The 14,003-nt window shown below is 37.0% G+C and overlaps 2 protein-coding genes across 7 annotated transcripts in view; one reads left to right on the plus strand and one right to left on the minus strand.

Annotated features, from left to right (window-relative positions):
• Positions 1-627: 627 nt before the first annotated feature.
• Positions 628-9,966, minus strand: NDUFB3 (NADH:ubiquinone oxidoreductase subunit B3). Of its 2 annotated transcripts, none has more exons than XM_065930848.1 (3): positions 9,783-9,966; positions 3,967-4,108; positions 628-935 (listed from the first exon to the last, which is right to left on the minus strand). In XM_065930848.1, exons 1-3 carry the CDS (start codon positions 9,895-9,897, stop codon positions 779-781), a joined length of 414 nt encoding a protein of 137 aa, XP_065786920.1. In that variant the 5' UTR covers positions 9,898-9,966; the 3' UTR covers positions 628-778. The 2 variants fall into 2 exon arrangements, with proteins under 2 accessions (XP_065786920.1, XP_065786921.1); XM_065930849.1 differs by lacking the exon at positions 9,783-9,966 and adding an exon at positions 9,692-9,779.
• Positions 9,967-9,998: 32 nt separating this feature from the next.
• Positions 9,999-14,003, plus strand: part of HYCC2 (hyccin PI4KA lipid kinase complex subunit 2) — a 55,310-nt gene continuing 51,305 nt past the window's right edge. Inside the window, exons 1-2 of one of the 5 annotated variants that reach the window (XM_065930840.1) lie at positions 9,999-10,146; positions 10,968-11,001. The gene's annotated coding sequence lies outside the window, so the exon portion shown is untranslated. The other 4 variants (XM_065930845.1, XM_065930841.1, XM_065930843.1 and 1 more) reach the window with 4 other exon arrangements.

Below are 14,003 nucleotides of genomic sequence, written 5' to 3' on the forward strand. Positions count from 1 at the left end.
GGTATATACATAAAACAGAATTTTTATTCAGCCTTAAAAAGAAAGGAAATTCTGACATATGCAACATAGATGAACTTTGAGGACATTATGCAAAATAAAATAAGCCAGTCATAAAAAGACAAATTCCGCATGATTCTACATAGAGTAGTCAAAAACCACAGAGAAAGAAAGTAGAATGATGGTTGCCAGAGGCTGAGGGGAGGATGGGGGTTATTAATTCATCACCATTAGATTTTCCATTTTAAAAGATGAAAAGAGTTATAGAGATGGATGGTGGTAATGGTAGTACAATATTATGAATGTATTTAATGTCATTGACTGTTCACTTAAAAACAAGATGGCAAATTTTATCACAATTTTTAAAAATTAAAAAAAGAAACCTATTAGAACATATCCATTTGTTCAAATATATGCTGGCTGTCAGCTATTTGCAGAATGTCCTGCTGCCAGTATTCAACCTCTCATGTATTCCAAGCTAAATCTGATATGGCTCGAGACACTTTTTTTAAGAATGAAAAAGCAGGGAATTCATGTAACTCTATGGCTGATTCACATCAATGTATGACAAAACCCACTGAAAAATAAAAAATAAAAGAAAAAGAAAAAAAATAAATTAAAAAAAAAAAAAAGAATGAAAAAGCAGACTGGTACATGTTTTCTTATTTTATTAAATCTTACTAGTATTCCTTAAGGAATAAACACACAGCTGAGCAGGCTACAGTGAAGAATCTTTTCATAAGAAAGTTAAGACATTAAAAGCTATTTCCAGGTATTATCTTCAGTGATGTTTCTTATCTTTTTTCTGGGACTCCAGGTAATATTCAGCCCCTACAGCTACCACAAATGCAGCAAATCCCCACTTGAATCCTTTTAATAATGCTCCAACAAAGGAAACATTATTTGCAAAGCCACCCATGTATCTCCAAGCTTCATTGCTAGAGGGGGAAAAAAGGAGGGGAAAATTATAATCACATATGACTTATTCATTAAGTAAAATAAATTTGATTTTCACCTTTCTAACAGACTTAAATGCTACCTTACATAAGATAATTTAAGTGGATCACAATAGGAATTGTCTGTGGTATAAGATAAGTGGCTCTATATGCTCACATTTCATATATGAAATATAAGAAAAAGCACTTGATGGTTTCATATTTCACACTCATAATACTCAGAATGTTACAGAATTCTCAAACGCGAGACTCCCCTTGGCCTACCCACCACAGGTCAGTTGTGTAGCTTTGCCCAGGCTAGTCATCATAGCGTCATGGAAAGAGGAAGTTAGGAGACTTAGGTATTCATCTTAGCTCTGTCACTTTACGAGATACACACCTTTTAGGCTCAATAAATTACTTAATCTGTCAGGGCCTGTTTCTTCTACTCAGTAATTATTACTATCAACCTTATAGTGTTATTATAAGGATTAAACAGAGTAAGATATGATGTATTTCGGCACTAGATACTACTATTACTATTCAATGGAATCACTGCTATTCCCTGTCATGTAAGTCTGACTTTAGAGGATTAATTTCTTGCTCTGGAAACAGTTCTTTTGAGTATCCAGAACACAGAAAGAAACAAATCAGAGAGTTCTAGTGAGAAAAAGGGTTCTGTCACAGGTAAGGATAAATCATCTTACTTAATGATGAAAGACTGCATGCTCTCCCAAGTTAGGAACAAAACTAGGATGTCCACAATAAACCACTTTTATTCAATATTATATTAGCAATGTTAGCCAGTGCAATAACTCAAGAAAAAAAACTGAAAGAAAAGTGCAGTCTTTGTAGACGAAATCATCTTCTATGAAGTAAATAGAAATCTCTGAGAAACATCTGCTAGAACTAAAAATTCAATTTAGCAAGTTAACAAGATAAAGTCAATATATAAAAAGCAATTACATTTTTATATACCAGCAATGAACACTTGGAAACAGAAGTTTAAAAATACTATTTATAATAGCAAAAAATATGGAATAATTCAGGATAAACTTAACAAAATATGTACAAGACTGTACAAAAACTGCTAAGAAAATTAAAGGGGATCTAAATTGTCCATGGACTAGAAGATTCAATATTGTTAAGACATAAATCATCCTCAATCAAGTTAAAGATGCAAGGTGATCCCAATTAAAATCCAAGCAGGCTTTTTGCAGAAACTGAAAAGCTCATTCTAAAATTTAAATATAAATACAATGAACCTAGAATAGCTAACACAATATTTTTTTAAAAAGCAGACATCTCGTTTTATACTATCTGATCTGAAGATAGTGTCGTATTGACAAAAGATAGACATATTGATCAAGGTAACAAAAAGAATCCAGAAATAGTCCACACAGATATTGTCTATAGATTTTTGACAATGGTGTCAAGGTCAACTAATGGGGAAAGACAGTCTTTTAATATATAGTGCTAGAACTGGATGTTTATGTGTAAAAACTTTAACCTTCATCCTTATCTCATATGACATTAAAAATTAACTCAAAATGGATCATATACCTAAATGGAGGAAAGAATACTATAAAAGCTTCCAGAAGAAAGATTAGGAAAATCTTAGGATGCAAAAAGCACAAACTATAAAATAAAAAAAATGCTAAATTGGGACTTCGTCAATATTTAAAACTGTCTTAAAGACATCATTAAGAAAATGAAAAGATAAGTCATACTCTGGGAAAAACTCTGCAAAACTTTGATCTGATAAAGGACTTGGGGACTTCCCTGGTGGCCCAGTGGTTAAGGCTCTGTGCTTCAACACAGAAGGCCTCAGTCTGACCCCTGGTTGGGGAACTAAGATTTCCACATTCTTCAGTGGGACCAAAAATAAACAAATAAAACCATTTAAAACAACATATATATACTCTTATAATTCAATGAAAGAAAAACATTCTGATAAATAAAATGGGCAAAAGATCTGAATAGACATTGCACCAAAAGAAATATACAAATGGAAAATAAGCATATGAAAAGATTCTCATGATCTTCATTCTTCATGGAAATGTAAATTAAAACCAAAGAGATGTTACTATCACATTCACTAGAATGGCTAAAATTAAAAGGCTGATAATACCAAGTATTTTTTTTTTTTTGGCCACACCACAGGGCACAGTGGCTTAGTTCCCCAGCCAGGGACTGAACCCACACCCCCAACGATGGAAGCACGGAGGCAGAAGAATGGAGTCTTAGCCACTGGACTGCCAGGAAAGACCCAACACCAAGTATTAATGAGGACACTGAACAATTGAAATTCTCATATGTCGATGGTTGAGAATGCAAAACGGTACAACCATGTTGTAAAACAGTTTGGCAGTTTTTCATTTAAAAAATAAAACAAAACCCAAAAAAAAACCACTTTTCAAAAGATTCAGAAATCCCACTGTAAGGTATTTATCCAAGAGAAATAAAAGCATATGCTCACACAGAGTTGTACTTGAATGTTTAAAGCAACTTTACTCATAATAGCCCTAAACTGGAAACCCAGACAGAACTGGTGAACAGTAAACAAAATGACGCACAATCGTACTCAGCAATAAAAAAGGAAGAACCTATGCTGTAAGTTCACAACATACCTAAGTCTCAAAGGCATTATGCTAAGTAAAAGTGGCCAGGACAAAAGGTTATAGATTGTGTAATTCCAGTTTCATGAAATTCTAGAAAAAGCAGATCCAGGGTGGCCAGGATCCAGGGGAGGACAGCACTGAATACAGAGGATCACGAGGGGGCTTTTGGGTATGCTAGAAGTGTTCTGTGTCATACTGTGGTGGTGGTCATGTAACTGTACATATCTGTCAATACTCATGGAATGACACATTTAAAATAGGGTGAATTTTACTGTAAGTGATATTTTAATAAAGCTGATCTTAAATGTAAAAAGCCATTTTCACTCATTTTTTTTTTAAAGAATATATTGAAAAGGAACATAGATACTGTTTCTCTAGGATAAATTCTATCAAAATTATTTGATTGTTCTTACCGGCCCCATGGATCCCTTAGTCCTCGTGCAGCCAGTTTCTCCTGGACAGTTTCCAATGGTGTCCCTTCTATCTTCCATTGTTTATAATCTGGAAGTTCCATTTTACTAGGACCATGTTCATGTCCATGTCCGTGGGCCATGTCTACAGAAAAAATTAATTTAAGGGAGAAATACATACATTACAGATATCAAGTACCGAGTTTACTATTTTTTTAAGGCAAAACATTTAAACTGACTTTTAAAAAGAGAGCATTTGAAAACTCTTAAGAAATTTTATTAAAGTGTCTTATTACATAACTAACACCTGTTCATGGTTTGGAAACATACATACACAAGATATAAAAAGAGCCCATCACTAATAGAGTACATTTACTATTTGGTTTCTTTCTTACTTATAATAATAGCAAATATTTATCATGCTCTATGTGCCAGGTGCACTATGTTAAAGCAATTTAAGTGTCGACTCTGTTACAGTCTTCCTAAAACAACTCTTTGAACTTAGATTACTATTATTATCTTCATTTTATAGATGAAGCCAAAGAGGCTCCAAGAAGCTAAGTACCTTTCTGAAGGTAACAAAAAATGGTACGGCTGGGTTTTGAAACTTAAAGCTTCATTTCAGAGCCCTTGCTCCTAACTTTTAAGCAATACTGTCTACTTTTTTTTTAGTCTTTCACAGTGCATGAATATGTATAATAACATATTGTACATACTGTTTCGTTACTTGCTTTCTTCAGACAATTCTTTAAAACTGCAGTATTACTGTGGTTAATATATATGGATCACAAGAACTTTTTCTGTGAAGAGCCACATAGTCAATATTTTAGGCTTTGTTGGTCACGAGGTAAAATCAAGGATAGTATGTAGATATTTATATAACAGGAGAGAAAACAAATTTCCATAAATATCTTACTGATATAATTCAAAATATAACAGCTGAGTATAATTTTTGTAATACTAGTCTTCTGATGAAAAAAAAATGCAATTCCCTTTCAGTGGGTAACATTTTGCTTAACTGGGGCTCAAAGTTTAGTGTTCCTTAGTATCAAACTGATTGTAAATGTTCATCTGTAAAAATTCTTCTTAGCTCACTGGCCACATAAAAACAGGCAATAGGCTGAGTTTGGCCAGCAGGCTGTAGTTTGCTGACTCCTGTAATAGATCAACAGAGACTTTTAAAAACAATTTTTATTGAAATATAGTTGACCTACATGTGTTGATTTTCCCCAGTGGCTCAGTGGTAAAGAATCCACCTGCAATGCAGGAGATGTGGGTTCGATCCCTGGGTTGGGGAGATCCCCTGGAGAAGGAAATGGCAACCCACTCCAGTCTTTGCCTGGGAAATCCCAAGGACAGAGGAGTCTGTCAGGCTATAGTCCATGGGGTAGTCCATGGGGTTGCAAAGAGTCAGACATGACTCAGTGACCACACACACACACACACACACACACACACACACGAGTCTGTCAGGCTATAGTCCATCGGGTCGCAAAGAGTCAGGCATGACTCAGCGACTACACACACACACACGCACACACACACACACACACAATGTTGTGTTAGTTTCATGTGTGCAGCAAAGTGATTCAGACATAAACATCCATAAATGTAAGTATTCTTTTTTATATTCTCTTCCATTAACAGAGTCCTGAGGACCCTCTCTTAATTGATGTTTGCTTAAATAAAATTGCCCCCAATGGGTATATAAAATTTCAGTTTTCCAGAGTTATTTTTAAAAATAATACAGAAATAAACTTGAGCTCAGTCCCCAGCTATATTGTTATGAATTTCAAATAACGAAGGTATAAATTAATAATGCTATACTGTAATTTGTGTAAGATTAGCAGTAGCAATTCTATAATCACTGCTTTCCAGAAATAAAACCAAACCAAATAATTATTACCATTTTGTCTGCATTTATAACTATAAACAAATCCAATAAGGCAGGATTCCTACACTGCATTTTAGAAGACAGAGGTAATTATTAGATAGTGTATACTAAAGACATATTATGTGAAGCACTCATTTCATTAAATAATAGTTCCCAGAACATGGGGGACAAAATTGTACAAAGTAATTTCGACAAATCAGCCAACACTTAATATTTTTATTTATAGACATTAAATTGGTTTAAAACATTTATTTAAATTTATTTAAAACATTATGTTGATGATTTCACATTTAAAGGAGAATAAAAACCAATACCCAACAAACACAAGTTAAAACTACAACATTCACAGTTTTGAATAAAACATTTAATCCACTATTTCATTACTGTTTGGTGGATTCAGTAATATAAACAAATTATGGTTTCAGATTTTAGTCTGACTTTTGAGATTCAATACATTATCACAAAAGAAATACTTTTAGAAGCATTTTTGTTTCATTTTGTTTTTTTAACAACTGAGCCCCATGGGAAGTCCCTTGAATATTTTATGGCCTAGCAATTCCAGTCACAGGCACTGTGTTTTTATATATATAAACAGCATATGCTGTAAGGGTAAAATAAAATACATCAGTTTTGAAGACAGCATGAAGAAAATGCATTTCATTAGTAGCTTTTAATACTAAGTACATCTCACAATGATAATATTTTGAATATATATACTGGGCTACATAAAATATACTATTAAAAATAATTTTATGTTTCTTAACCAACACAACATTGTAAAGCAATTACCCTCCAATTAAGAGCAAATAAATTTTAAAAATTTTGTTTCTTTATACTTTTTTAATATGGCTGTTAGGCATTAGACAGCACTGCTCTAGAGAAGCTCTTGCATTTGGATAACAATTTTATATTATAAGAATCTTTCTAATCATATTATTTATGCTTGCCCCAAACTGTAAACAACTCAAATTCACAACCATGAAAGACTTTGAATGAATTTCACAATGAGCAAGGGGTAAGTCAGAAAAAATATATATAACTTTTAATGCATTTACATAAATGAAAAAAAACCCTAACAATTCATTTTTTTAGGAAAGCATCGTGGAAAAAATTTAAGTGAAACAAGTACATGATTATTACAAGTTAGGAGAGTGGTTACCTCCTGGTAGAGATGGCATCACAGAAACTCATTCACAGAACTTCTAAGGCAGTTTTTCAAAGTACTGTAATTACTGTACCCCAAAAGAGCTTTTTAAGACCTTTTTGTCCCTGTTAATTATGTTCTCACCTTACCCCTCCACATGAAATTTTAATACCCCAGTTTATGTACTATAGCTTTTTGGAGGGCCACAAACCATTGTATTGTTAACATCTAAGGTTTTTTTTTTTTTTTTTTTGCCCTCTCACCCCCATCCAAGAACCAATTTTTACTGACTTAAAGACAATCATCTCTGTTGAAAATGCATATTTTAAACTTTTGGCAATGCTTTATTTCCTAACCTGAAGGTTGGCGAATAGATGGGAAAACAATGGAAACAGACTTTATTTTCTTGGGCTACAAAATCACTGCAGATGGTGACTGCAGCCATGAAATTAAAAGATGCTTGCTCCTTAGAAGAAAAGCTATGACAAATATAGACAGCATATTAAAAAGCAGAGACATTGCTGTGCCAACAAAGGTCCGTCTAGTCAAAGCTATGGTTTTTCCAGTAGTCTTGTATGGATATGAGAGTTGGACCATAAAGAAAGCTGAGCGCCAAAGAACTGATGCTTCTGAACTGTGGTGTTGGAGAAGACTCTTGAGAGTCCCTTGGACCGCAAGGAATCCAACCAGTCCATCCTAAAGAAAATCAGTCCTGAACATTCATTGGAAGGACTGATGCTGAAGCTGAAACTCCAATACTTTGGCCACCTGATGCAAAGAACTGACTCCTTGGAAAAGACCCTGATGCTGAGAAAGATTGAAGGCAGGAGGAAAAGGGGATGACAGACGATGAGATGGTTGGATGGCATCACCGATTCGATGGACATGAGTTTGAGCAAGCTCCGGGAGCTGGTGACAGACAGGGAAGCCTGGTGTGCTGCAGTCCATGGGGGTCACAAAGAGTTGGACACAACTGAGCGACTGAACTGAACAGGATCAATTGTTTGCTTGATTATAATTTATTTAAATGTACTTATGTTTTATATAGCTTTCTTATATGTATTAGGCCCCTCTGCCCATGGGATTTTCCAGGCAAGAACACTGGAGTGGGTTGCCATTTCCTTCTCCATCTGCTATGTATATGTCACGATAAAAATTAAAATTAGATAAAGTGACTTAAACTGTGTCAAGGATTCATTAACAGGTGATTAATTTCCATTTCAGAGCTGCTCAAATAAGAACAGCAAGGAAATTAGTTCAACAAGGAAAGAACATGTAATCACTAATTTTTTCCCCCACCTCATTCTATCTATGTCTGAAGTGAACCTATAAGTTTGGTGAAGATCAACCTCCACTAAAGGGAGACGGCTCTAGTACAGGAAGAATGCAGGCATACTTTCCCTAAGAAGGAAATAAATGGGTAATGCCACTCACAATACACATAATTTCACAGTTTACCAAAGACTTTGAACTATATGTTTCCATTTCTCCTCATTTAAAAAATTGTGATTACCAAAGGGAAATTAGAAAATTAAACACAAACGAACTGGTTTCACCTTTGGTGTCCCTTCCAGTCCCTGCACCTCTGATAGGCAATTTAAAAAGAGAAATCACACTAAACATTAATGTGATGACTTTGTATCTCCTTTTCACTTTAACTCTGTGTCATAAACATTCATGCCAGAAAAATCTTATTTAAAAGTTACTACAGGGACTTCCCTGGTGGTCCAGTGGTTTAGAATCTGCCTTGCAATGCAAAGCAACTAAGCCTGGTGTGCCACAAGTGCTGACTGCCACAACACTGATCCCAAACACTGCAATGAAAGGTCAAGCATGACACAACAAAGATCCCATATGCTGCAACTAAGGCCCGACTGCAACCAGATAAATAAATAGTAAATCTTCAAAAACAAAACCAAACAAATAAAAGTATACTATGCATTCCAGGTAGCTCAGCGGTAAACACTCCGCCTGCAAAGCAGGAGATGCGTGTTGGAGCCCTGAGTCAGGAAGACCCCTTGGAGGAGGAAATGGCAACCCACTCCAGTAATCTTGCCAGGAAAAATCCCACGGATAGAGAAGCCTGGTGGGCTACAGTTCATGGGGTCGCAAAAAAGTCAGAGACAACTGAGCAACTCCCAGGTGGCTCAGCGGTAAAGAATCTGCCTGCAATGCAGGAGATGCGGGTCCTGGGTCGGGAAGATCCCCTGGAGAAGGAAATGGCAACTCACTCCAGTATTCTTCTCTGGGAAATCCCATGGACAGAGAAGCCTGGTGGGCAACTGTCCATGGAGTCGCAAGAGAGCCGGACACGAGTTAGCGACTAAAGAACAACAACAAACACAGGCTCGTGAGGCAGGCATTGTTAATTTACAAACTTTCCGTTCGAGGATGGTTGCGCCATCATTCGACTCAAAGGTAAACCAAAAAACACGGTGTGGGGGATGCTGAGGGTGGCAGAGGAGGGAAAAAAGGGTCTGGACTTAACTAGAGTGATTCTCACTGCATCCATCTACAGCCACCCCTCACTACTCCAGGACTTCATCGTTTTTCTCCTGCTAGTTCTTCGATCCTTTCCCTCTTGAGCATTCTCATCATCCTCCATTTAGTCTCTCCCTTTTGACAATCCTCAGAATAGAGTCCCATCCTTATTCCCGAGCGAGAGCTCTCCCAACAGCACCCCAATTTACCTGACAGCAATCTGACCTCTCAGGACACTCAAGATTCACCCCTCCAGCCAGAGGTAAACGGAAACGGAAGTTGTCACCTAGAGTTACTTACGGCAGGAAACCAGAGGATAAATTAAATATTCTTGCCCTCGGTCACAGATTCCTGGGCCAGTGGAGGTGACATGAAGCAGGCTTGAAGTGGATATTTTCCCTGCATATCTGTGCATCTGTAGTTTGACTGAAGTAAGGGAAACTGTGGAGGACAGAGGGTGGGGAAGACGCGACGTCGTCCTTGCTAGGAGGCCGGAATCTTTAGACACTGCACAGTGGGAGGGCCTCAGGCATTCTGCTACCAATCAGCGGCACCGTTGTTGGAGCGTGGAATCACCCAATGAGAGGGCGGGTTGTTGCGCTGCAGTTGGCAGGCTGCTGCGGGAGGCGGTGGCGGTAAGAAGCCGGAGGCAGCGGGGTGACAGGTAGGCGGCGGCGCTGTCTTTGGGGGACGCGGAGTGCCAGATAGGAAGGATTTTCTTCTTCTCCGGCTGCAGGAGCTATAGACGGGCTCTGCCGACGGTGGTCTGGGAAGGCGTTAGCTCGAGTTTTGGTGGTTCCGGAACCACTAGGAGACAGGTAGCCGCTTGGAAGGGTCGCGAGGAGGAGAAGCAGCCGAGACGGGTGGAGGCTGAGCCCTGCGGGGCGACGTGGGAGCCTCGGGCGTGGGGGCTGCGGTGTCGCTGGCGGAGACCGGAGAGAGGCGGGAGCAAGACGGTGTTGTGAAGGCTGGAGCAATTCCTTGTATGGAGCTCAGAGAGAGGAGGACGCGGCATTGCAGACACCTGAGAGAAATCCTAGGGCTTGCTTCTTCCTAGGGCCGTTTTCTCAGAGTGGGAACGGGGGTAGCGGAGAAGAAAGATATATATTGGCGGGGAGATTCTTGAGACTCTTCATAGCTATACATTATGTAACCCTTGGCTGTTATTTACCCAAACAACTAGGTTGTCCCTCCTGGGAAGAGGAAAGAGGAGGTCTTGCAACCTATTAACGTGTCTAAGTAGGTTTGTTTTTTTTTTTTTTTTTTTTTTTTTCGTTGGTTTGACTGTTTTCTATCCCGGCAGGCTCTGTGGGCGAAGAACCATGAAGGATAGAGTAGTCACGAAGAGCTTATCCCAAATATGGACTTGGGTTGAGAGATGTGTTAGTTTGAGATGAGCGTGGCCAGGTTCACGTTTTGTAGTTCGTGAATTTATTTGTTTTAAGGGTCATGACTGACTACGATTTTTTTTTTTCAAATCTTAAGGGAAGTGGAGACGCTCAAAAATCTATAGCAGAAGGTAAGTGCAACTTAGAAAATGACTAGAAAATTAGTTGGTAAATTTTTTTTCTTTTACTTCCTAAATATTGTGGACGTTAGAGACTGAAAATGAGATGGTGGTCTAATTTTTTTGGGGGGTGGGGGGGAAGGGGAAGTTATCTTTTAAGTAATTTGCTCTGTAAGTCTGGGAAACTAGGTATGAATTATTTATTTCTTAGGTTTAAAAAGTATGTCCTTTGACTCTCTCCGATAGAGGTAAACTGTATTTACAGATATAATTCTAAGTTTCTGTCACTCATTTGCACTTTGAAATGTAGAATTAAAATGGAATTCCATTCACTATGTGTTATGGAATGACATACTACATTAAAAACTTGATTTTTTATAGCTCACTGGAAAGCAGTTTTAAAAGAGGCATTGTACATTTCTAAAATGTAAGCTGATTGAAATGTTGCCTTTAGCTTAGACTATAAAGACTAATAGTATTTATTACCAAGTATGTAATTTTCCTGAGCTTATTTTAATACTGCCTGTCAGAAGAACTTTCCAAAATTCTTTTTTTCCTATTATTGATGATTTATATTATATATCCCTGAAACTAAATCAGAAAGTTTTTTTCTCTACATGTCACTTGGTAAAGTGTGTTGGATCATTATGAGTTTGTTCTGAAATCTTTAGAGTACTGAGATATTTATCAGTGTTTCAGATAAAATTTTGATACTTGGTATTTCATTCCTTTTTATCTTTTGGCAAGAATAATTCTCAGTCACAAAGAACAGGTCTGCTTCTGTTTTAGGTGCAGTTCTGTAGTGTGAGTACCTATGAACAAATCTCTGCTTTCATGCAGGTTATGTCTATCTTGTGTGTGTATGTATGTGTTTCTCCTTATTATGTAACCAGCCTACTAGAGATGTCTTAGAGAATGGCTGATTCTAAATGGCCAGTAGGTGTCATTGTTGAATGCAATAAAGTTGAACACTGAGTAGGAAATAAGCAAGTGATTTAAGGAACACTAATCCAAATTAGAATATAATAATAATTGGCTGATTATTTATATGTGATTAGGAATTCTCTTTTCTAGTACATTTCAGTATTGAAGCTGTTTATGAGGGATTTGAAACAAAGGCCGAGAAGAAGTATAATTGTTTGCTCGAAAATGGACCTTGAAAGCCTGTTTTTCTAATCCAGCTCTTAAACTGTCTTGACAAGCAATATAGATTAGGATTGTTTGATTTTTTTTTTCATACAGTTTTGGCATTCTGTAGTAGTTTATTAGGTTTTAGAACGGTTAAGGTTTTTAGCTTGACTAGGTTTTATAATAGAAAAATAATGCTACATAATGAAAAACTAAAATAATAAAATATGGGCAGAAAGTGTCCAAATAAGTTATCAGCTGCACAAAATAATACTTTGTTATTGTTCTTGTAATGCAGGAACAGAGAAATTTTTGTCTTTCTTTTTCTATGGCTTAGTTTTTTTGATGTTCAAAATAGCTTCTTTTTACATTTTATCTGACTAGTAGACTGTGTTTTCCTCAGGATGATGAGCTGAACGTTCATGTAAAATGTAATACAATGGGTTCTGGAGGGAGCTGGCACAGAAAACTCGGGCTGCTTAGGGCTGCTGTTAGTAGAGCCCCTCACCTGCTATGCTTTCTGCTGTGCTCTGGCCAGTTTGTAGTTCTGCTGTTTTTGTTTGCTGTTGATACAATGCTTAAAAATAGGATTGGAAAATATTTTAAAATTTTTAAAACGCAGAATTGGACCTAATTCAGGAATTCTCCATGAGAGTGAGGAGTTACATATATGTCAGAATAATCTAAAGAGTTTAAAAAAAAAAAAAATAGGTCCACATGCATATCTATTATATCATCTCCACTTTGCTGAAGAATCTTAGTGGTAGGGAGAATATGAAGGAGGTAGATCTATTTTGAAGGAAAAGTAAATCCCCTAGATGATACGGTTTACCACAGGCTTCGACTTGAGAATCATTGATCTCATTTTAGGCTCTCCCAATGTGGTGTGAACCAGAACAGTAGTTTTAGCTTGAGACAGAGGGCTTCTAAACCTAAAATCTTCTAAAATATCAATATATTATAGCTCAATAAATTTTTTCCATTTATTGTCATAACTGGGATGGGTTTTCTAGCCAGCAGCTAAAGTTGCCAGAAATAAAAACTGTGCTTAATGTTTTGGTTGGAATTAGTTTTTACTTGGCACTTAGCTCCTTTACATAAACCAAGCTAATTTCTTTCATTATTCAAACCTGTTCTCTTAATGTCTCTGAAAGCTATCTAGTTCTAAAACTAGAATTGGGACATAAGAATTTGAAGTCTTTTCTTTGTGGTTGTGCTGGGTTTTTGTTGCTGCACAGGCTTTCTAGTTGTGGAGATCAGGAGCTACTCTCTAATTTCGGTGCGAAGGCTTCTTATTACGGTGGCTTCTCTTGTTTTGGAGTGTGGGCTCTAGGGCTTCAGTAGTTGTGGCTCTCAGGCTGTAGCGCACAGGCTCAGTAGCTGTGGCACATGGGCTTAGTTGCTCTGCGGCATATGGGATCCTCCCAGACCAGGGATTGAACCCTTGTCTCCTGCATTGGCCGGTGGATTCTTCACTGCCGAAGCCACCAGGGAAGCCTGGAAGTTTTCTTGATGAAAGGGTTTTTCTTGCAATTATCGGTATGGTATGATGAAGATACTTATCTTTTGGTAAAAAAAAAATAATACATATTAAAACTTGAAATTGTGAATGTATTCACTTTGACACAGGATATATTTAGAAATTCATGGTTCATCCTTATAAAACCTGGACGTTCTATTTAGGTGTTTGTCTTCCATGGAGACAGGTATGAGAAAAAATAAATGTGTAGACTTTATTTTCGGAGAAAGGAGTAAAAAACTCAATTATGTAATATATTAAAAGGTGTGACTTTGTTTATAAAATTATAATTCTTTCTCAGTTTGAGATACAACTGCAAAAAATGTAGTCATAAAATAATGGTACATGGCACTTAAATTGTTAAATG

The sequence above is a fragment of the Muntiacus reevesi genome, chromosome 3, assembly GCF_963930625.1.
Source record: "Muntiacus reevesi chromosome 3, mMunRee1.1, whole genome shotgun sequence".
Classification (NCBI taxonomy): Eukaryota; Metazoa; Chordata; class Mammalia; order Artiodactyla; family Cervidae; genus Muntiacus; species Muntiacus reevesi.

Bases quoted from the DNA above. Each gene is read 5' to 3' on its own strand.
- NDUFB3 (XM_065930848.1), bottom strand. From the start codon at position 9,897: ATGCACAGATATGCAGGGAAAATATCCACTTCAAGCCTGCTTCATGTC. The intron at 4,109-9,782 runs GTAAGTAACTCT...TTTTTTCTGTAG, and splicing joins TTATCCTCTGGTTTCCTGCC to ACATGGCCCACGGACATGGA. The intron at 936-3,966 runs GTAAGAACAATC...TTCCCCCTCTAG, and splicing joins CTAAGGGATCCATGGGGCCG to CAATGAAGCTTGGAGATACA.